General features: G+C 39.4%; 1 protein-coding gene across 1 annotated transcript in view; it reads right to left on the bottom strand.

The window, feature by feature from the left end:
- Positions 1–25,495, bottom strand: part of LOC143122831 (NACHT, LRR and PYD domains-containing protein 12-like) — a 73,432-nt gene that overhangs the window by 39,408 nt on the left and 8,529 nt on the right. The window contains exons 2-11 of the mRNA XM_076283739.1: positions 16,171–16,323; positions 13,885–13,998; positions 13,329–13,442; positions 13,032–13,145; positions 12,262–12,353; positions 9,781–11,635; positions 5,903–6,073; positions 2,493–2,663; positions 2,017–2,187; positions 1,515–1,685 (exon numbers count right to left, since the gene is read on the bottom strand). Coding sequence (XP_076139854.1) covers positions 1,515–1,685; positions 2,017–2,187; positions 2,493–2,663; positions 5,903–6,073; positions 9,781–11,635; positions 12,262–12,353; positions 13,032–13,145; positions 13,329–13,442; positions 13,885–13,998; positions 16,171–16,211 — 3,014 coding nt within the window. The 5' untranslated portion in view covers positions 16,212–16,323. The remainder of the gene's footprint in view (positions 1–1,514; positions 1,686–2,016; positions 2,188–2,492; positions 2,664–5,902; positions 6,074–9,780; positions 11,636–12,261; positions 12,354–13,031; positions 13,146–13,328; positions 13,443–13,884; positions 13,999–16,170; positions 16,324–25,495) is intronic.

Below are 25,495 nucleotides of genomic sequence, written 5' to 3'. Positions count from 1 at the left end.
CTTTGCGTCCTACTAATAGCGAATTTTATTTAGCCTATGGCCTGTCAAAATAATCTTAGCATTCACAGCGCAAATTAATTTAGTCTTTTACACAGTGGAGAAAGTAACAGCGCAAGAAAGAAAGTGCGTCTAAATTCACCTATTCTTCTCAGTTGAACTACTCGCGAAGTATAGCCTACTCATCACACAGACATCACAAGTATCACATGAAAGAGCTTTTTCTCAGCTTTTAAACAATGTTAGCCGCGAATTGCTGTGGTAAACGGTTCGCGAGAAACGTAAATAATATAATTAAATTTAATCATAAATTATACTGAAGGTTTTCGTCCATCTCCCTACCCATTCCTCTCAGTGCAATACTTCACGAACCTTTCGTTTAACACATGACAAACCATATATCAGAATAAACGGCAGACCTTACCGAACATGAAGGTGTAAAGCAGTCCCCTGTACAGTTAGCCCTTCCAGAGTAATCCACTTTTGAATTTGCAGTACATTTCGACATGCATGGATGTCTCCAAATTTGGGCTTTAAGTTTTACAATGTGTTTAAATTGTTCCACATGATTTCATAACGGGCCAAATACAAAATAAATGTAACAAATATCGCCTAGATATCGGTAAATCAGAGGACAGCTGACTAAGAGTTTGTGAAAGTAGGTCACAAAATGCTAAGCATGCATCTAGGCTATTTGAGTTTCTTAAAGCTGAACTGTGCTTAAATTGTTCAATACATGATTTCATAACAGGCCAAATATAAAATAAATGTTAAATATAGCCTAGATATCTGTAAATATTAGATGATCAGATGATTTGCAGTTCTATGTAATATGTCATGTTTCATGTTTTTGTAATGTTTCATACAGTGATGCAGGTCTACTGCAGTGAATAGGCTATACAACTTTTCTAGCCTATGTGGCCTTTGTGCCCTCCACCAAATATGCCCAACTGAAGGCCAAGTGGCCTTGCCCCCAGAATGGTGATATTCCAAGCCTGGTCTCACTCATTGGATCCAAATAACAGTAATAGCAACCTCCAAGGCATGGTAGGGTAAGTTAAGCGATAAGCACATAGCCAATTAAACATGAAAAACTGAACGGGACACTTTTTGAAACTATTTCAGCTTGTGTAGGCCTATCAGTGCTTTCTGAACATATTGAACACACTTTTAAAAATACCGTGATAATACCGAAAACCGTGATAATTTTGGTCACTATAACCGTGAGGTTAAATTTTCATACCGTTACATCCCTATGTATTATAATATAATATTCAGTATTCATGATTGAATGCTTAGCTGGAATGATGTTTTCCCCCCATCATCTTATTTTTAAAGCAGACATACCTGTGGGCATGTAATTGGGCTACAGGTTTTCTACAGGAAAAGCATTTTTGAACAGGCACTGCACAAGTAGTCTAAATTTACATAGGTACATTTATTTCTGGGTCTCAATCACATTTCCTGAGGCAAAATGTGACAAGACTTATGGCAATAAAGAAATGTCAATCACCAACCGTAATGTTTGCAGTTTGCAGTGGAGACTAGACAGTCCTTTAGAAAGAAGCTCAACTCCAGAATCTCCCAGGTCATTATCACTCAGGTCCAGCTGTATCAGAGAGTTTGGTGACTGCAGAACAGTAGCCACAAGCTCACAGGACTTATCCGTGAGTTTAACTCCAGCAAGTCTGTAAGGCCGTGTGAAAAAAAAAGACAAAATATTACTCATTGATGATAAAGGGATAATGTTTACAAATTCTCCCTATAAATAATATAATGAATGAGTACACTAATATGCGGTTATGGTAATAGTACATCTCCACATAATAAAAAGGACAGGTACTGAGAGTGTGTGTGTATGGATAAGGGAAGGACCTGAGCGTGCCACTGACGTGACTGGCTATATAGGTTGGTGAAGCAGAATGCTTCATCGTAGCTGGCACAGTTTGAGAACCACTGCCTCTATGTACTGTCGGCTAATGCACTCATCATCAATTGTGTACTCTGACCATTACCAACCTTAATGTCTGCAGTTTGCAATGAGAACAAGACAGTCCTTCACCTAGAAGCTGAACTCCAGCATCTCTCAGCTCATTGTCACTCAGGTCCAGCTCTATCAGGCAGTTATGTAACTGTAGAATTCTGGTTACAATCTCACATGATTTATTTCTGAGTTTACAGCCAGCTAGTCTGTAAAGGAAAATATAATAGGCAAAACAGTATCAGACCACATTTAAATAACACTCTCTAAAATGACAAAGGTACATTTATTTCTGGGTCTCAATCCCATTTCCTGAGGCAATAACATCACAAGTCTTCTCTGTAACTCTACAGCCAGACAGTTTGTGATATAACATGACAAAATGTAAAGCAATAAAAAGTAGGACACCATCACAAGTAGGACACACAGTTCCGTCATGTTTGACTGTCATGATGTCATGGCTCTCTTAAACCATCAGGAAATGCACAGCAATAAAGAAATGTCAATCACCAACCTTAATGTCTGCAGTTTGCAGTTGGGACTAGATAGTCCTTTAGAAAGAAGCTGAACTCCAGAAACTCCCAGGTCATTGTAACTCAGGTCCAGCTCTATCAGGGAGTTTGGTGACTGCAGTGATGAGGCCAAAAGCTCACTTGACTTATCTGTGAGTTTGCATCCAGCAAGTCTGTAAGACATTGTGACAAAAGACAAATTATTTCTAATTAATGATAAAGAAGGGATCATGTTTATTTAGAAAGAGAATATATAAATATGACGAATGAATACTATAATGTAGTGCTATAACAATACACCAACATGAGGGGGGGGGGGGTAGATTTAATAACATTTCAATAGCCTACCTTAGAACACCAGAGGATTACAATATATAATATAACATATCTATATTATTTCATATCCTGATATAAAAAGAGAGAATAATAAATGTCTGATACTGATGACGGCACACTTTATGTAGATTAGCCTATAGCCTAAGTCTACTATTTCTATTACAACTCTACCTCTTTAATTCAGCTGTCTGGTTGAAGCCTATTGTAAACAAAGTACCATAGTTGGCTATCTTATCATATTCTACTGATTGGACTAGTGTTGTCACGATACCAAAATTATGACTTCGATACGATACCTGCCATAAATATCACGATGCTCGATACTAAAACGATACTACGGCGAAATCCTAAGATATCTGGAGAAGAAAGGACTCATACCTGCTCCAAGTGTATTGAGTCATTTGTGTTAAATTTGGTGCACTTTTGTAGTGTGTAGGTCAATTCTGGGTTCTAAACTTTTAAACTTCCTACATAATTATTATTTTTTTATAGTCAGTAAAATAGTAGGCCTACTTTGTGTGATTAAGTCCTTTATTGTTTGTTATAGTTAATTTGACAAATGACAAACTATGAACTCAGTAAATTCCTGATGATTAATTTGATATTAATGAATGAAGTAATACATAAATCATGAATTAATTCATGTACCCTTACCGTAAAGTGTAACTTACTCTGAGACTACATACATTACCAACCTAATTCGCTTCAATTGTGTAAAATGTAATGTAAATCAGGTTTTATGGCCAAGTATACTTTGGTATACAAGGAATTTGGTCTCTGCATGTATCCCATCCGTGAATTAGTGAACACACAGGTCACACATTGAAGCACACATTAACCTGGAGCAGTGAGTAAAATAGTAGGCCTACTTTGTGTGATTAAGTCCTTTATTGTTTGTTATAGTTCATTTACATTGTGTTGTGTTTTGGCAATAAAGTAGCTTTAAATAGCCAAACTAGGCCAGATCAAGGTCAGTGTTAAAATTACTGCATGCAAATCACTGGATGCTATGCAGAGGGGCCATCTGATGTACAGTATTGATGGGTTTCATCAGGTCCCTTTCCACAGGTGTATTACTCAAGCACCATGCAGTCTGCATTGATAATCAAGGTGCTTGATTTTATACACCTGTGGAAAGGGACTTGATGAAACTCATGAATAGGCTACCCTAGGCCTTCCCGTGTTCATGGGATTTCTTTGACAGCAAAGGGGAAAATGTGAGGATAGTCTTCTTTGCGCCCAGTGTACAAGTACGACGTTCCAACCACTCAGGTCTTCGTCAGATAAGCCTACACCATTACCTGTTGCAATATATCTGTGTGCATTCCTACATTACGTCTATTTCTTTGATAACATGATTTGCTACCACGTAGGCTACTGTAACAATAAGCCGCTATTATTAGGACTCAACACGCTTTGGTGGTATTATGCTGTGGGCTTTAATTAGCGCATTTCGGGTAGCCTATCCTACATCTGGGCAATAATTATTGAACAAATTGCAGTCTACATGCCATGACAAATATTACCAGTAGTAGGCTACTGACCGAACATGAAATAGATCGTTTACAAGTTATGGTAATGTTATTCTGGCGTGAACATTGTGCTTTCATCACGTTAGCACCCTATGATTACAGCTCGTTATGTCTCGTCAAAAAGATTACAGCTCGTTATGTCTCGTCAAAAAGATTACAGCTCGTTATGTCTCGTCAAAATTCATGGATGAAGGAAGGTTCGCTTTATCCCAGATAACCATACTCGTTTCACTTAGGCTAGACTAAAATATAAGAGAAGAACTGGGCACTAACCATGTAGTCGTGTTTTCTATAGCATAATCGTTAACCTGTCGTTCTTTGAACTCTTTAAAAATGTTGGGATATGTCTGCGAGGTGTTTAGCCAAGTTCCATGCGTAGCCTACTGCTTTTAAATGACTTTGTGTACCTGATGGCTTGCCTTCACTATTCGTGATGTATCCGAAATAGTTGCAGATTTCACTGCACCTTTTGTTTTATCCACAAGGCCTAGAACTGTCGGCAAAGAACTATGTTGACGTTGGCTGCCCACTCACTCACTCAGAGCTGCCTGCTTAGACACGCCCACTTGACTAGATGCGTGCAAGGAGCAGTGAGAGCAGCAGTTCACACAGACACAGAACGTTATTATTTTAATAAAGTATCGATTCTAAAAACGTCTGAAATCGTATCGTTTTTTGCGTGAAGGCATCGCGATACCTTTTTAGTATCGATACACCGTGCAACACTAGATTGGACAGTTCAGTTTCCTCATGTGTGTTTAAGTTTCAAGGTAATACTTGTTCTCCTTGGGACAGGCCCTTTTGCGAAACATTGAGATGATCAGTTAACTTGAATGCAAGAGCAAATATGTGCAGCATGCTAATGATTCTAGGTGGATTTAATAGTAATTTAGCTTTAGCTTCTATGCGTCCTTGCTTTCACGATTGTGAATGTTTTATTTGGATTGTGTTGGCCTAGTCGCGTGTGTCCATTGAGCAGGAGAAGGAGAACAAGAGAGAGCGGGGCAAGGATAGGGGGTTTACTTCTATACTGTTTGGTAAAGTTGAACACATAGTCTACAATGAAAGCAACGAGAGGTATGAAATTATGATTTATTTATTTATTTTCGGACAACGTAGGCTACCGGTAAGTAAAGCGGGAGATGTGTGTTGCTAATACAGCCACGTAAGCTGCAAAGCACTGCGTGATACACTAGAAAGGGTGTGTCGCGGTTCTACCTTTTCACACCGCAACACAGTTTTGTGGATATGAGTGTCGCGATTTCGGTTTCAAAATCGGATATCATCACAGCCCTACTATAATGTAATGCCATGGTATACCATCACATGAAGAGCGTCTGCCCTCTCCACATAATAAATAAAGGCAGGTACTCAGAGTGTGTGCATGGATATGGATATAGTGCATGGGCTGGGGCATGGTCAAAAAAGGCACCTGAACAAAGGCAATGGTTGTAATGACACTGTTCAGATGTATTCAAGAATGGGTATGGCATAACAGGTCTAATCAGGACATGCACCCTAACAAATAATATTCAATCACCAACCGTAATGTCTGCAGTTTGCAGTGGGGACTAGACAGTCCTTTAGAAAGAAGCTGAACTCCAGAATCTCCCAGGTCATTGTCACTCAGGTCCAGCTTTATCAGGGAGTTTGGTGACTGCAGTGATGAGGCCGCAAGCTCACAGGACTTATATGTGAGTTTACAGCCAGCAAGTCTGTAAGACAGTGTGACAAAATACAAATTATTACTCATTAATGATGAAGGGATACTGTTTACAAATTATCCCCATAAATACATATAATGAATGAATACTCTACTGTAATGATAATATACTTCGGGTCAAAACATATTTTTGGTATCAGGTTCAGGTTACCTTATTGGTACTCATAGGTAAACTAGGTTTAAAGTCTAGCAGGCAAGACATCCTTCACACTTCTTAGACCACCACATGACATACAACACACAAACCATTAAGCATATAAAAACATATAAAACAGACAGTAGAACATGGATAAACACATGACATAAAACAGACAGTGGATAAAACAACAGTATATGACCACATTGACTTGCACAGTTGTGTGCAGACATGCTACAGCTAGTGCATGACCAAGGTGCTTGTTCATTATGCGCAAGTGCTTGTTTTGAATATGAAGAGACTTACCTAGCGCTTATTTAAAAGATAATTCAAAAGATCAAAACATCTAGTTGGTATTGTTTTCAGTACAGAGACTTACCTTGTGCTTTCTCGTAAAATCATTTGACTTCATTTAAGAAGAGTTTATAATTATTATTATTTATTTTTAGATGTTTCATCCTGAAAACAAGCAAATTTGTCTGCCAGTGTTTTAACCCTTTAGGCGCCAGAGGTTTTTTTCCGTAACGATCAATTTTGACATCTTCATTTCAAAAGGCTATATCTTAAAAGTGATAAGAGATAGAGACTTTCTGTAAATTAGAGAAATATTAAGGATGACCCAAAGTTTATGTAGAGATTAAATGTTTACATCTAATTTGCATATTATGACGTCATATGGTGGCGGCCATCTTGGATTATAGAATTTTCATGAAAAGTCGCATGTTTGAATGATAAAATGCACCACTTCTTTCCCCCCAAAATGTCCCTCACCTTCTGTATGCTATATTGCACAATACTGAATGCTCAGGTAAATAGTAAGTAGTGAACAAACTGTGTAAATCATTAATAATAAATGGCAGAAACAAACCAAATGCATGTAGCGGTAGACTGGCCTTTTGCTGTAGAGATTTTCCATTTACTACATACAGTAGGCACTCTGATTCCAGGTATGGGGCACATATATATTATTCAGATGACACACAAACACAAGTAGACAAGACCTGTTTAGTTCAAAAGCTCATTTGCCACGGCAAGGCACAGATCAGGAGTGAGATGACAAGACAAGACAAGTAAGTAGTATTTTTTTTCTTTTTGTTGTTTTTGTTGTTTTTGTTGAAAAGGAACACATAGTGTATGTCCTAAATGATCAGGGAAATAGATAGCAAATCAACAGTGTAAATCATTACTAATAAATGGCTGACATTTTTTTTTTTTTTATGTAGCAGGCCTTTTGCTGTAGAGATAATGACTCCCTATCCCTATCCATACAGGGCCGGCATTCCCATCATCTTGTGATAGACTATGCATGACCTAATGTGTGTGTGTGTGTGTGTGTGTGTGTGTGGGAGAGGGAGAGAGCGTGTCACCACCTCCACCATGCGAGCAGCATGGCCAGATCTGCCTCGCGCGCGCCAAGTGGAGAGAATTTGCGCAGCTCGGACTAGGCCTACTGTCATTCTCATTGCGACTCCCCACACTGCCACTACGTTCCCCCCTAACTGTCCTATGAGCACTTCGACCTCGTCTAACATACCCAGTGGCATTAGACAAAGGCTCCACCACGTTACTGTCGCCGCGATTGTGACACACGTTCAGAAGACAGAAGCTAGAAGACAGAAGCTAGCGCTATGGACATTAGGCTACCTCCAGCCTCGTTCGCCACACCACTAACACCCTGCTAACTTCCCGATGAACACTCCGAACCCGTGAAACATTATTCCCACCAGTGACATTGGGCAAACGATTCAACGTTTGTGCTTGGTGTAAGCTAAACTATGGAGTAAACTCTCACTTTGTCCAGCTGCATCATTGCAAGGCAGGGACGCATCTGAAGCCTCACTAAACGAATCACTGTCATTTTCTGAAGGCAGATATTCCCCTTCAGAATCAGGGTCTGCGAATAGAAGACCCAACACTTCATTTCAGGTAAACTTTTTTGATGCCATTAGACAATAATCTAGGGGTGTAACGGTACACAGAAGTCACGGTTCGGTTCATACCTCGGTTCGGACATCACGGTTCGGTACGAGTTCGGTACAATGGAGGGAAAAGCAAAACAAAAATGCAGAAAGCATTTTTTTTGTACATGTCTCAGGCTGTACCACCTAGTGTCATACAGTCTCTTCCCTGAGTTATCTGCAACAGCCTGAAGTGTGTAAGATGTAGGCTAAACAGTACAATAAGTGCCCAGACTCCATCTGTAACTTGTAAACAAAATAAGACAATCAGCTATAAAACTGAAAATAGGCCTACAGCATCTCTTATTTCTGAAAGTGCAAAATACATAGAAAATTATTTTTAAAAATCCACTTAAGCAAGACCTTCAACATCTGTGTTTAGTTGTATATGGAAGGGTCTACAATTTGCCTCAATATTTTTCATTGTGTGTAAAGTAATAATCTAGCCTACTAACTGTGAAAATATCACACTATTTTGCCTTTTTTTAAAAAACGAAATTGCTCCTTTCATTTCATAAACAGACTACAACTAGAAGTCACGTGACTTTGCCCTTTGACGTTAACTCACCGTAGCATGGTTTGTTTATTAGCCTGGTTAGCATTGTCACTTTATTTTACTGTCTATGCACTTAACACTACCAGCTCCTCATGTGAGAAGTTACAAGTTACCCCAACATAAAGGTAATTACCACGCGATTTACATAGCTTTCTGTCCTTACGAAATCATTTAATTTAAGCCATAGGTTTTGGCCCTATTTGTATGTGTATCCAAAGGCTGCTGAAGCGCAGGGGAAGTTTTTTCCCCCTCGTTTCAGTGATTGGTAGCCTACATCATCTGGGTGATGGCTTCGAATATGTGTAGCATTTTTTCCACTCACATACCCAATGCTGAACAACGCCAATCAGAGCTTCCGAGCTAAGGCGAGGCTACAGATTAGCGTTAGGTGTCGCTAAAGAACTCCCGTAACTCTCGCTACTTAACAGTAATTGCGCATGACATGAATTAATCCGCACACAAGTTTTATGTATTTTTATACCGTGTATTCTCCGTGTAAATTCATGCACCGAACCGTGACGCGCGTACCGTTTCGGTTCAATACGAATACATGAACCGTTACACCCCTACAATAATCTAATGCAAATACTCGCTGACGTTGACAATATCGCTCTGACAAAGTGGCTCACACGCACACTAGCTCCGGTATTTCACGCACTGATTCAATGCGCTGTAGCTAGAAAGTTTTGTTTAAAGCGTGCCCTTTTTTCGACTCGGGGATGACGTATGACATGTCTGCCATCTAGTGGAGTGGATGTCGAACGAAATATGACACCCTATTTGACTAAATCGGCCGTTTTATTCAGTACCGCATCTTGTCGACTATAGTCGACTGTGGCGCCTAGAGGGTTAAGCAAATTTGTCCTAAAAACAAGGAAATTTGGCTGCCACTGCATTAAGCAAATCTGTCTTGATAAGACTACTTAAAATAAGTCAAAGTCTTCAAGAGCGCGCTAGGTAAGTCTCTTCATACTTAAAATTAGATCGATTTTTTGATCTTCATATGAGATTAATAACACTTCATCGGAACATCTCCATCGGACACTCACCGTGCCTTTCTGCAGCACCTCACAGCTGGCATCAGTCTCCTGCTTCCCTCAGCTGATGTGTTATATTTTGTCAGGTCAAACTCATCCAGCAACTCCTCAGACATCAGAAGCATGTGGGCCAGTGCTGAACAGTGAGCAGGAGACAACTGGTCTTTGAAATCCTTTGGCGACTCCAGATGTTTTTTAATTTCTTGGTGCATGGAATGATCATTCATTTCAAACAAGCAGTGGAAAAGGTTAATGCATCTTTCAGGAGAGAGACCTAGACTGTTGAGCTGCTTAATGTCCTCACATGTTTTCTGAATGGTCTCTGAAGTCCTATATGTGTTGTCCAGGAGACCTTTCAGAAGCCTCTGATTTTGCTCCAGGCAGAGGCCCATAAGAAAGCGAACAAAAAGATCCAGGTGTCCATTCCTGCTCTTCAAAGCCTCATCCACTGCACTCTTAAGCAATCTATATAGATGATCTTGCGATAGAATGCCCAACACTGATCGAAGAGATGATAAAATTGAGGGGCTTGGATCATCTCTATGTTCTTCACTGAGGGATTTCACTGCCTCAAAGTTCTCAGTCACAAAAGTGTGAAACACAAACACAGCTGCCATAAACTCTTGGATGCTCAGGTGCACAAAGCAAAAGACCTTCCTCTGGTGAAACACAGATTCTTCCTTGAAGATCTCAGTACACATGCCAGAGTACACTGACGCTTCACTGACATCAATGCCAAAGTCTTGCAGGTCTTCCTCATAAAACATCAGATTTCCATTTTCCAGATTCTTGAAAGCCAGTTTTGCCAGCTTCAGTAACATTTCTTTCTGGGATTTCAGAAGTTTATCTTTATCCATTTCATTTCCACTTTGATACTTCTGATACTTCCTGGTAGTCTGGATGAGCAAGAAGTGTATGTACATTTCAGTCAGAGTTTTGGGAAATTTATGGGTGGTGTTCTGCTCCAGGATTTGCTGAAGTACAGTGGCTGCAATCCAACAGAAGACTGGAATGTGGCACAAGATATGGAGACTCCTGGTTGCCTTAATGTGTGAGATGACTCTGTTGGCCTTACTCTCATCACTGATTCTTTTCCTGAAGTACTCTTCCTTCTGTGGGTCATTGAATCCTCGTAGCTCTGTAACTTGGTCGATATACTGAGCAGGAATTTGATTGGCTGCTGCTGGTCGTGAGGTTATCCAGATGAGTGCAGAGGGAAACATAGTTCCCTGAATGAGGCTTGTCATTAGAATATCCATTGATGAGGTTTGTTTTAAATCAGACAACATCATGGTCTGTTGGAAATTCAGAGGTAACCGACTCTCATCCAAACCATCAAGGATGAACACAAACTTACAGTCATTGTATTCTTCACCATCCTTTAGCTCCTTCAACTCAGGGTGGAAGTCAAGCAGGAGCCCATGAAAACTATACTGATCATGATCACTCTTGACTAAATTCAGCTCACGGAAAGGAAGGGGGAACAAAAAGTCTATATCCTGATTGGCTATACCATCTGTCCAATCAAGAATGAACTTCTGCACTGATACTGTTTTTCCAATGCCAGCAACACCTTTGGTCATCACAGTTCTGATGTGTTTCTCCTGTCCAGGTAAGGGCTTGAAGATGTCATTGCAGTTGATGGGTGTCTCTTCTGTGTTGTGTGCTCTGGATGCTGACTCTACCTGCCAAATCTCATGTTCTTTATTCACCCCTTCACTCTCTCCCTCTGTGATGTAGAGCTCTGTGTAGATCTTATTGAGGGGTATTTCTGCTCCTGGCTTGATGATTCCTTCAGATATGTTGTCAAACCTCCTCTTCAGACTGGCTTTATGGGTCTCTTTAACTCTCCTCAGTACCTCATCATCTGCTTGGCATGGAGAATATCATGTTAGTCAATTTTAATAGTTAGACACTTTATTTCATCAGCCCCATAAAGCTTGTGTCTATTCAAAGTCATAACAGCAACAGCTACACTTCAAAAATCATAAATCTAACCAAGTTTTATTGATCTTATATTAAGATAAAAAAATATATTTGGTATTCTTTTAAGAAACTTACCTAGTGCTCTCTTGAAAGATCATGTTGACTTAATTTAAGAGTCTTCATTTGCCCTGTAATGAGTCATTTAACCATATACCGACTTACGAAGATGATTAATTTAAGAAGACTTTGACTTATTTTAAGGAGTCTTATCAAGACAAATTTGCTCAATGCACTGGCAGCCAAATTTGCTTGTTTTCAGGATGAGATGTCTTAACATAAGTCAAACTCTTCTATAATTAAGTCAAATGATTTTATGAGAAAGTGCTAGGTATGTCTCTTTATACTGAAAACAATACCAACTAGATTGTTTAATCCTGATACAAGATTAATAAAACTTGGTTAGATTTTATAAGATAAGCAGTTTTTGCAGTGTAGTTTGCATTGATCAATAAACATTAACATTGTCCGGATTCCTTTAATGCCACTACTGTTTTCTCTCATGTTCACCTGTTTGTTTGGTGTTGATATTTTCACAGGTGTTTGAGTCACTCAGTTCCTGTTCACCTTCTCCACCGATGGACTGGTCAGCCCGCAATACACTATAAGCACATAACATGGAGTCAGTGAGCAGTAAAGGGGTCTGAATTATACTTTCTTAATGTACCAGTACATTGTTACAGTCATGTCTTGGTTTTTGTATGAAAATTTAAGTTAATATTTTAGTTTGAAATAGGGGTTTGGATAATGGAAAGGTTGTGATGGAACCTTTGATTATATTTATGTTTCTTGGTGTTTTATGTTATACTTGACATGTAGTCATATGTGAGGCCAAAGGTGGCCTTTGTATGACGTAGGTCAGAATTGAACTTGACCGATGGAAAATGAAAGCGTGGGGTAACACAGTTGTAATCATACTCCCTAGCGTACTCCTCGCATTTTTAATTTTAATTTTTAACTTTTCATTTGCCTTTTTTGCTACTGCAACTGGACAAATAAATAATCTTCATATGTCCTGATTCTTTCTGGTAGAACTGTTAGGAAACCAACGTTTCCACAGAAAGAAAGACAGAGAAAACACAAACACACACACAAAAATAGATATGTAAAAACACATGCACACACACACACACACACACACACACACACACACACACACACACACACACACACACACACACACACACACACACACACACACACACAACACACACACATACAATCAGAAACACACACACAAGCATGCGCATGTGTGTGCGCACACACACACACAAACTCACTCAGGTTTAGAGTGTGGTGGCTCACTGCTGAAGTTTGGAGGTCTAATCATGGATCCATCACTCTTCATAGACACACAGCTGGGCACTGGAGATGGAGGTCTGTGTGTCTCTGATCTGGTAACACGTAGAAATAAAACTACTCCAACACATGCTACAGTTTTCTATACAAAATGAACCAATTCTCACTCAGACTCAACTGTAGCCTGAAACCTGTTAAGAAACAACAGTTCTCACAGGCAGAAAGACAGAGAAAGTACACTATCAGAAACGCATGCATGCACACACACACAAACTCACTCAGGTTTAGAGTGTGGTGGTTCATTGCTGAAGTTTGGAGGTCTAATCATGGACCCATCACTCTTCATAGACACACAGCTGGGCACTGGAGATGGAGGTCTGTGTGTCTCTGATCTGGTAACACAAATAAATTAATTGAAAACAACTGAATGAATAAACAAATGAATTACCCAATTCACATTCAAACTCAACTGTAGCCTGAGACCTGTTAAGAAACGAGTTCCCACAAATGAAAAAGTGAGAATTGACACCATCAGAAACACACACACACACCATCAGAACCACAAAGACTTTCATATACAATCAGGAACACACACACACGCACGCACACACAATCAGAACCACAAACACTTTCATATACAATCAGAAACACACACACACACACACACACACACACACACACACAATCAGAAACACACACACACAAACAAAAAAAATAGATATGTAAAAACACATGCACACACACACCATATGAACCACAAACAAACACATTCACATACAATCAGAAACACACACACAAGCATGCGCATGTACGTGTACACACACACAAATTCACTCAGGTTTAGAGTGTGGTGGTTCATTGCTGAAGTTTTGAGGTCTAATCATGGATCCATCACTCTTCATAGACACACAGCTGGGCACTGGAGATGGGGGTCTGTGTGTCTCTGATCTGGTAACACGAAGAAAGAAAACTACTCCAACACATGCTCCAGTTTTCTATACAAAATGCATACTTGCAAACTCAGAAGGGCTGAAAAAGGTGACATATTTCCGAAAGACGCCCACCGTGGCCTTCATGTATGCAACCAAAAACAGACCAAACATAAATGTTGACAATCTGTTTTAAAGCCTAATCCTTATCTATAAAAATCACTGGTGTTGATAGAAAGGGACTGTGGATATCCATTTTCTGGTCTCTATTCTAGCATGTCTGGTTTATTAGTACCTCTTTTCAATCCATTATTTTTTTTTTTTTGTGAAGATGAGAAATACATCTATCCCTCATGTTATGTTGGTGTCTGTCTGCTCCTCTCGTGTCTACTGAGGCTGCAATGATCACATTCCAACTAAAGGGGCTGGTCTCAGCAATAGGTGCGTTATGTCAGTCTACTCTAGAGGTCTCACTTGTTTGAGCGCAAATTATCAAGAATTATGATCTATATGCTACACAGAAAACAAACAAATTAAACACCTATCACTGAGCAAGTCAAAATATTTTGCTAGGTCCACTTTCAGATTTGTTGCAAATAACTACATTTGGCCTCGGAAAGGTCTGTGCTCCCTGAGAACGTCATGTTTAACCATCATCGACACATGGAAAATAGGCTATAATGCTAAATGAAATAACCCGTGAACAAGCAATAACTTTCCAAGCCAATATTAAACTTATTAAGCCGAGCTAAATTCACAATCGCACTCAGTGCAGAGTCGTTTTGTTTCGCAAAGCAATTCAAAACGGCCAGCTGCGGGAACGTGAATTTGCGAGTAAACACTTGTTAACCTCACCTCAGCAAGTCTTTCCTTTAACCTTCCGAGGGCAAGAGAAAAGTAGCCTAACAATATGATGTTTTACATTGAGTTTATGGTCAGAGAGAGTGTAGCATGTGGCCCGTGTTTGTTAGCTAACATTTTCTTTTTTCCTTGGTCATATCGCTGCTGCAGGCCATAGCAGGCAGGCTATGCGTAACAGAAAGTGAGAGAGATAAAGCCCGCCCTCAGAAACAACTGATAGGTATGTCTTCAAAAATAGCACAAAGAGAGGCCAATCACTCGCATATCATATCAATCTCGAATGAAAATCGCTATTAGACGGACGCAAAGCAGAATATTGAAAGAAGGGGGCAGGGCACCAAGGCCACAGTGGCCTGTAAACCTTTGATTTTCAAAGAGACATCACGGCCAACGCATTCCTACCATGCTTAGAACATTTAAGTTGTATAAGTATATATACTCTTTTGATCCTGTGAGGGAAATTTGGTCTCTGCATTTATCCCAATCCGTGAATTAGTGAAACACACTCGGTACACAGTGAACACACAGCGAGGTGAAGCACACACTAATCCCGGCGCAGTGAGCTGCCTGCAACAACAGCGAGCAGTGAGGGGTTAGGTGCCTTGCTCAAGGGCACTTCAGCCGTCTGGTCGGGGTTCGAACCAGCAACCCTCCGGTTACAAGTCCGAAGCGCTAACCAGTAGGCCACGGCTGCCCCTTATATTGTATATTGTATAGCCAAATAATGAAATAAACGGCCACATGCGCTGGTACTTATGTAGTAGGCTATTAACATTTTGTCAATCATCATAAATAACACATTGGAGACATACTGTTGAGTATTTACTAAAATAATTTTCAACATTCATGCCGTTCGTAGCCTTCAATCACCATACATAACACAGTTGAGACATACGCAAACCAGCCAGGGTGCTAACGTCACCTACAGGAGCCCAGATGACCAATAATAGGGACATTCTAAAACGCTTAACATTAGCCTTGCTAATGAGCTCGCGATTTTACTTCACCAGGCTTGAAAAAAACTCGGAATCTGAATGGAAAACAACGTTTACAACCAAATACATTCACAAAAAAAATATTTTCATAGGCTACAGGTTCGAATATTAAGAGATCCCTAAAATTCGTTCGAATATCTTTAATTTTTAAAATAATCGAATTATATTCGAATAACGAAGTTCGGAGTCAAAGCCCTAACCCACACACACACAAACTTTCACATACAATCAGAAACACACACACAAACTCACTCAGTAATGTAATGAGTGATCTGATGAGTGAATTAACTAATCTAGTTACACAAATAAATTAATAGAAAACAACTGAAACTCACCCTCCATGACTAGCCTCAGTCACGTCCGTGTCATTCTTCATGGTCCCACAGCTGTGTGCTGCAGACTCTAGTCTGGGTTTCTTACTGGGACCTGCAGCCTCCTCTCTCTCCTGAGTCACTCATCCTAGCAGCAGTGGACGCGTCTCTCTAGACCTGAACAGGAGGGAAATGTAGTTTTACATGTAACATATGCAGCAGTGGGATTGTTCTTGTCAGTAATAGTAGTAAGTACACTCTAAAATATGTCCCTGTTAAATAACAATAAAGAACTGGCAGTAGGGTTGCCATTATTTTCCTGTTGTTTTAACAATGCACTACTGTATATCTCCCTGTTAAATATACAGGCCTTTGCTGAAAACTTTGAGAAAAACAAGAATCTGATCTGATCTGGTAACACAGAGAAAGAAAACTATTCCAATACATGCTCCAGTTTTCTATACAAAGAACAAGAATCAACTGGCAACAGCTGTCTGTGTGTGAGGAAAAAAGATGTGCATGCTAGGGGAGGCACCTGTCTATGAGAGGCACTATAAGCATGCCGTGCGAAGCACGCATGTTACTTCAAAAGAACATGGTCATTCTTAAAAGTATCGATACTAATAAAACTAGGTATTGTGACATTTTTAGTTCCAGGATAGTGTAGTATCGGTGCACCGTGCAACACTACGGACATTTGCTGAAAATTTTGGGAAAAACAAGAATCAACTGGCAATATGGTTGCCATTATTTGTGACACTTCCAAGTGGACAGGTCAGTGCTAATTGAAAAAGGATTGGCATGGTGTGTATTTCCGTTAGCCTAATAGCTGGTTTGATGCTCATTGAGCTCAAAGCAAATCAAACCAGCTAATAGACCAACTGAAATACACACCATGCCAATCTCTAGGTATGGTGAAGGGTATGTGATGATGTGGGGCTATTTTAATTCATAAGGCCAAGGGAACTTTATCAGGATGCATGGTATCCTGGATCCATTAAATAACTGGCCTTTAAAAATAAAAATCTGCCTGCCTCTATAGGAATTCAACATAGGGGTATGAATACGTATGCACCCTGTATTTTAATACAAGAATATTTATATACGATACGTTATTCATTCACAAAGAAAATTGGTGTCCTTAAATGTTGGATTTGTCCTAATATTTTTAATTAAGGCATTAAGATCCATTTCCAATAGATGATTTTTTTTATTCCTCTTTTTTTAGTGAACTTTAGCATGGGGCTGAATACTTTTTATAGGCACTGTATCTGGTATGGGATGGGCTTTATACGATGACAGACATTGGAGGACTGTTGTCACTGCTTTTGTACACAACCAATGGGTGTACTGATGGGGTCAGTATTAAACAACACAAGTATCTTCTTTGAATCTGAGTGAAGAAGACAGATGTGTTTCCGAAAGGTTTCGGTAATGTACAAACTTCAGTTTAATTTTGTAATAGTTGCCTAAAATCCATACAATTACATGGAAAAGTAGTGAAAATATTTTGTTGCAAGTTTAATTTCTCATTGTTTATTGCCATGTGTTGCCGGCAAACAATTGTCCCGTGTATTTTCAGCTTTACAGTTAGCATGACATTTTACTTAAGGAGGGACAAAGAATTACTGTAAGCTTGAATATGGGTGCTAGTGAGAGGCACAGATTCTAGGACAGATGGAGGTCATGTGTTTTGATGCAAGACAGCTAAATGGAGCATGTTCCCATGGTGATCACATGAAGACTCATAGGTAGCCTCTGTTATTTTATAAACAAATAAAAAGCATATTTTCTATGTTATGTTTATATTTATGTAGCCTATAGGATGTTTTTAATTTTTGGGAGAGGAAAAAAATGCTTCAGATGAAATAATTTGGCGGACCCCCTGTAGTCGCAGACTCCCGGTTGAATATCACTGGCCTTATGTTGTTGTAGTGAAGTAATGTTTTCCTTGATAATGTGTTCATGATAACATTAACATTAATTTATCAGAATAAACAGCTGACCTTACGGAACACAAAGGTGTGAAGCATTCCACTGTACAACTGATATGGCAGCAAATTTCTACATGCATGTCGCTTTGAGCTAAGTTTACAATGCCCTTAAATTGTTTTATACATTATTTCATGAGGCAAAATACAAAATAAATGCTAAATATAGCCTAGATATCTGTAAATATTAAAATCAGATGATTTACAGTTTTATGTAGGCTAATATGTCATGTGTCATGTTTTTGTAATGTTGCATTCAGTGAAACAGGTCTACTGCTGTGAATAGGCTAAATACAACTTTGATCAGTTTTATGTAACCTACTGTATAGTTAACATTGGCCTTGGTGCCCTGACGTGTGGCCTTGTGCCCCCCTTTACTGCTTCAGAGTGGCTGCCTACAGGCATGCACAAACATGTCCTTAAAACAACCCTTAACGTTCATTTTCAAAAAATACCGGAATTATCCTTTAAACGATTAATCATATTAATAATATTTTCACTTTGAGCAATAATATAGTTAAATGTCTATTTTAGTCCATGAGCCACAGGGGGTCGTCACTACCACTTGGGGGGGCAAATTCTCACTATATTTTTCTGAAAGCTACATATCTCTGGAGTATAAAATGGTATGATAGCAAGTTGGATCTTGTAGCTTTGTGGCAGGCCTTCAAAGTTGACCTCTGATTTGAAAAAAAAAGGAAATTCCGCCATTGGCTTTTTTTTGTTAAAACACTCATAAGAGCCCAGAAAATAATCCAAACCTTATTATTACTGATGCATATGTGGTGTTTGTTGTTGGCATACATATTTTGACTCATTATGTGATTTTGCTCTTCATTTTGGTTGATAAAATTCAAGATTTATGTGCAAAAAAAAGCAAATTTGAATTTTCAGAGCAACATGTTGACATGATCATTACTATTCTACCTTTCTTACTTTCCATTGTGAGTTGAAATTAATGTTAAATGATGACATACATAGGTCTGCAGTACAAATGTTTTTTAAATTGTACAGCTGAAATGAGTACAAAGGATCTTTAATCTATTCATTGAATTCATCATTGTCAGAACAGGAGCACAGAGGATGCCATCTCTATGGCACTTCACTCTGCCCTGTCCCACCTTGACAATAGCAACACCTATGTGAGAATGCTGTTCATTGACTTCAGCTCAGTGTTCAACACCATCATCCCCTCCAAACTGATCACCAAACTCAGTGAACTGGGCATCAATACCTCCCTCTGTAACTGAATTCTGGACTTCTTAACCAACAGACCTCAGTCTGTTAGGTTAGATAACCGCACCTCCAAACCATCACCCTGAACACCAGTGTACCACAGGGATGTGTGCTGAGCCCTCTCCTCTACTCCCTCTTCACCTACGACTGCACACCTGTACATGGCTCTAACACCATTGTCAAGTTTGCAGATGACACTACGGTGATTGGGCTCATCAGCAACAACGATGAGACGGCCTACAGGGAGGAGGTCCAACACCTAATATCGTGGTGCACTGATAACAACCTGGCTCTCTACACCAAGAAGACCAAAGAGCTCATTGTGGACTTCAGGAAGTCTAAAGCTAGCACACACACACCCATTCTCATCAACAGAACTGAGGTGGAGCGTGTCACCAGCTTTAAGTTTCTGAGTGTCCACATCTCTGAGGACCTCTCTTGGACCCTCAACACTGATCAAAAAGGCTCACCAGCATCTCTTATTTCTGAGGTCCATCTGTCTCCTCAGATCCTGGTGAACATCTACCGCTGCAACATCGAGAGCATCCTCACCAACTGTGTCACAGTTTGGTATGGCAATTGCTCTGCCCGTGACCAGAAAGCACTGCAGAGGGTGGTGAAAACTGTTCTCACCCCAACCACAGACTGTTCACCCCACTCTCCTCTGGGAGGCGTTACAGGTCTCTCCGCATCCGAACCAGCAGGTTCAGAGGAAGCTCCTTTCCTGCGGCGGTCACCCTACTGAACTCTAGCTCTGCATCCCGGTGACATCCAACAAACTATGCCCCCATCACCCCCTGCCCCGCCCCCGCCTGATGCCTCCTTGCCTGTACCTGTTGAGGGGTCCACGACCATGGCAACCTTGACAGGGACAACAAGGAGGCGTACATCCCCTAGCCCCCCCCCCCCCCCCCCCCCACAACTGCACTACCCTATCCCACCCAGATAGTGTCTATTTGTTTACAAATGTACATACTGTAATTACACTTATACTGTACATAGCCATATTCTACTGCTTTTCATCCTGCACATACACTTATTACAGTGCATGAAAATGCACTGTACTGTTCTTCCTAGGCAACTTCTTATTATTATTCCGCTTACCACTTTTTCCGTACGCTATTTCTCTTGAACAGTTTAACTTAGAAACTTCATTCAAACTTTGTAACGTAGGTATTCAAACGGACGAAGCTGCTATGTCTTTTCAACTTTGAAACTTTTATACTTTTTAAACTATTAAAGAAAAACTTTTTAAAAATCCCCATAGACTTAACATTGCCGATTGTGACATCATAATACGGCCGTTAAGCAATTCGAATCCTATGGCAGGTGTTCAGGCCACCTGCAGCCTCAGGCTTTAAGCATACAATCTGGGTCAATTAAGACTACACATCCTATTCAACTGTTTCCTCTGCCCAAAACTGTTTCAAAATAAAAGTCCTCACTACAATAATCCACTGTTAAACAATGTAACCCATTAAACCTACTGAACTTTTTACATTCAACTTTTAAATGGTCTACTTTTAAACTATCATTAAACTATCTATCTATTAAACTAGCTGTCTATCAACAACTTTTAAACTATCTACATTCAACTTTTAAACTAAATACATTCACTAGCTGTCTATCAACAACTTTTAACTTGTCATCAACTATGTCAACACTTTTCATCAACTATGACTCCTACCCACTGTAGCTAGTTAACATGGTTAGCAAAGTTAGCATGTTAGCATTGCTAACATTGTTAACATTTTAAACAAAACTGCTAAAAATGATTAGCTAGGTTAATTAAGTCACATGGTTAGCATAGTTAGCATGCTAGCATGTTAACATGCTAGTTAACATTTTTAGCAAAACTGCTAAAAATTATTAGCTAGGTTAACTAAGTAACATGGTTAGCATAGTTAGCATGCTAACATGCTAGTTAACATAGTTAACATAACTGCTAAAAATGATTAGCTAAGTTAGCTAAGTAACATGGTTAACATAGTTAACATGCTAACATTGTTAGCATGCTAATTATCATAGCTAACATAACTACTAAAATGATAAGCTTGGTTAGCTAAGTCACATGGTTAACATAGTTAACATGTTAGCATTGCTAGCATAGTTAGCATGTTTAACAAAACTGCTAGAAAATGTTAAGTTAGCTAAGTGGCATGGTTAGCATGTTAGTAAGTAGCATGGTTAACAGAATTAAAAATCTTAGCATAACTGCTAGTAAACATTAGAGCCATTTCAACTTTCAGTTATCGTCAAATATCTACCTATACACAGCCATTAAACTATTTGAATATCAACATTCATTAAACTGCTAGAAAACATTAGCTAAGTAGCATGGTTAACAGGTTAGCATTGCTAGCACTGCTATAAAACATTAGCTAAGTAGCATGGTTAGCATAGTTAAAAATCTTAGCGTAACTGCTAGCAAACATTCGAGCCATTCCAACTTTCAGTTATCGTCAAATATCTACCTATACACAGCCATTAAACTATTTGAATATCAACATTCATTCAACTTCCAGTCTGTCAACAACTTTTAAACTATTTACTTTCAACTTTTAAACGGTCTACTTTTAAACTATCATTAAACTATCTATTAAACTAGCTGTCTATCAACAACTTTTAAACTATCTACTGTCTATCAACAACTTTTAAACTATCTACATTCGGCTTTTAAACAGTCTACTTTTAAACTATCAACTTTTATTAAGCTATGCAACCACCATGTCTATCCTAGCATCACCGTAGTAACCATCTCTGTATTATCTGTTTTAACTATACATGACATTTTACATCACAACTTTAGCATTTTCATGCACTGGTAAGTCTTTGGAATTGCATTTCTAGTTATTAATACTATTGTAATGTTACTGTTTCTCCACTAATGGTACTGTTACCACACTGCACATTCTGTAATACATTCTGTTAATACACTGCATATATCTATATTTTTCTTACTACTTCTATAATGATACTGCCACTACATTGCATATACCTGTACATGTTGTTCATACATTGTTCATATTACATAGCCATATTTATTCTGCTCTTATAAGGTAACTGCTAATACACTGCACATATTTATATTTTGGGGCAGCCGTGGCCTACTGGTTAGCGCTTCAGACTTGTTACCGGAGGGTTGCCGGTTCGAACCCCGACCAGTAGGCACGGCTGAAGTGCCCTTGAGCAAGGCACCCAACCCCTCACTGCTCTCCGAGCGCCGCTGTTGTTGCAGGCAGCTTACTGCGCCGGGATTAGTGTGTTCACTGTGTGCTGAGTGTTTCACTAATTCACGGATTGGGATAAATGCAGAGACCAAATTTCCCTCACGGGATCAAAAGAGTATATTATACTTATACTTTAATTTATGCTACTCTAAACCACCTTCTGCAAAACAACTGTATACTACTGTCTACACTGCACTATATTTCTTGTCCTGTCTATGCACCACCTGCCTATACTGTGTATATCACATTTAACCCGAAAAGCGTCTCTATGTGGACGGGGCCTGTGTCACTCCATCATGTCAGTGTGTTGCCAACAACTTGGCCTGCACTGACCTATGCCATGCAAGACAGTGCAAAAACTAGAAGGATGACTTTGCTGATGAGAAACAATCCTATTCCTCTGATGAGGATTCCGACGAAGAGTTTGATTAGTTTCGTGGCCTTGAATGATGCAATCTGTGCGAAAATGTCATAAAATGTCATTGACCATGCCTAAAGGTCATGACCTTGACCTTTTACAGTAATGGCAATGTCATAATTGGGTTTACCACACCTTAAAACAAAGGAATCCATGTCTCATTTGTTATTTGTTATACCGTTTTTAGATTTTCAGCTATGTCAGTGTTCTGCTTAATTTATACGCATCATTTTCTCAACCTTAGTTTACATTATGTGTGATAACTCAAAACAGCTACTCTTGTCAGATGGCCATCATCATTGAAAAGCTGAGATTCCAGGCTTTCAGAAAAGGTATGGTAGCTTTTGCCACTTTTTCGGTAACGACCAACCCCTCTGGCTCACGTACTAATTGCACTTTTCTGCTTTTTTGCACTTCTGGTTAGACGCAAACTGCATTTTGTTGTCTCTGTACTTGTTCTCTGCACAATGACAATAAAGTTAAATCTAATCTAATTTAATCTAAAAATATATCTGCCTGCTTTGTCTCTTTACGGATCATGCTATGAATAGCAGCAGCAATGTCTGCAAAAGTTGAGACATTGTTATTGACCTTCTGAACCAGAGACAATCCATCAATGATTGTTGCTGTATTATATTCATCTGGAAGATTATCTGATAGTGATGCAAGTTTCTGCAAATGCTTTGCAAGTGCTGCTTTAGAGGTTTTCCTTGGGGTTCCCTCAGGTGTCACCAATGACCATGGTTAAGGTCCAAGAGGGTGACAAAAGACTTCTCTCATGTCCAATCTTTAACATGATGGTCTTGCCATGTGCCTGTGTTTTCTTTTTTGACTCATGCTCGTAAAGGTCTTTACATTTTGCCTTGTCAATGTATCATGGAATTTGTGCTTAGGTGTACATGTATCTGACTCCAGCCTCTATGTCTTGAACTTGCATCTTTGCCTATAGTATGAGCCTGAATCAGATCATCCCTAACCTCTTGTGTTGCTTTGCCTGCTGTAGATATGCAAATGAACTCATGTTCCTCTGAAAATGGATTGATCCAATTTCAGTTTCTCATCAGATATTACTGTGTAGAATTTTTAAAACTGTTGTAAATGTCTGTAGATCAAGTCATGGGGCTGTATTTTCGGTCACCAGCGCATGGCGTAAAGTTCGTTATTCACTGGCGCGAAGTTGAATTCGTTATTTTGCACCTTTATTTTTTAAGCATTGCGCCCAGGGGTGTGGCAATTAACAACCTAGGGAGGGACCTGGCGCATTGTCTAAAAATCGCTATCATACACCACCTAAACCTGGTCAGAAGTCAATGGCGAGTTGTTCATATGCTATTTTAAGAGCGCATGTCAACAGTCATATTGGCAGGTGCACGCACCATCCTTCTATCATTCATGAACGCACACCAGCGCACGTCCATGCAAAGCATTACAAATTGCACGATTACAATGGTAAACATAATTAGAATAAAGATATTACGAAATACTGTACATCTCATGATGAGTAGTTATTCACCATCATTTGCAAATTGGTAATGACGGTTAAAAGTGATTAGGGGAGAGGCGAGAGACACGTATGGAGCACAGCTGAAGACGCACTGTCACGAGATATAAGCAACTCCTCTGCAGGATAAATGTTGTTTTATTCAGTCATTTGAGCAACATTAGGGTAAGTGTTGCTTTTTCCAGCCTATGTTTTCGATGGTAACCCATTGTCAGTCAATAGTGAAAGTAACTGCATATAACTGTCTTGTCGTTGACTGACTCCTTGGTGAAGTTAGTTTCACTTTGCCAATGAGTTCAAATAATAGACGAGTGCAAATGCGTGAAGGCTATGCTAGGTTTTAGTAAAGCATGGTTTAAGAATGACTATTCCATACGGTCTCGCAAGCAGCCTCCTTCAAATGCGCCGTTGAATGCCAAAATACCGATGCATTTATTTGACATATCGCGCGTTGCGCCGTTAAAGGGAATGGCAGATGTCATTCTCATTGGTTTAAAATGATGTTACGCCCCAAACACACCCATATGACTGATTAAAAGACCTAGGAACACCTTGTTACGCCATGCGCTCCACTTTTGAGAACGAAAACCCTCCCAATGTGAACTGGACATCCTACTAAATTTGAATAGACTTTTGACGAGTGACGATGCACTTTAGAATGTCATGATAGGGCCCTTGGAGTTACTATTTCTTTTCAATGGAAATGATTTTAACCTCAGATGAAAGACAATTTTAAGTATGTTACTTTATGTATGTTGTTTAATGCATAACCTGGGTCAAAAGTGACCCAGATGACTTAAAATGTTGAATATTTTTGCGATACATTTATTTCATCATCCAGTATTCCATGAATTCCTCAATTAACTTGTTTTTAACCGTTACATATCTTTATTTTCATTTTTCCATTCTTTATTTTTTAGAAAAAGTCGTTTATGTATCACTACCCCTTTAATGCGCAACATGGGTCAAAAAT

This window comes from Alosa pseudoharengus, unplaced genomic scaffold (assembly GCF_046254945.1).
Source record: "Alosa pseudoharengus isolate Yale_2024_CS ecotype anadromous, Long Island Sound unplaced genomic scaffold, YU_APseudo_1.1 YU_APseudo_1.1_scf_1, whole genome shotgun sequence".
Classification (NCBI taxonomy): Eukaryota; Metazoa; Chordata; class Actinopteri; order Clupeiformes; family Clupeidae; genus Alosa; species Alosa pseudoharengus.
Note: the sequence above shows the minus strand (reverse complement) of the source record. Positions and strands in the feature narration are given on the sequence as shown.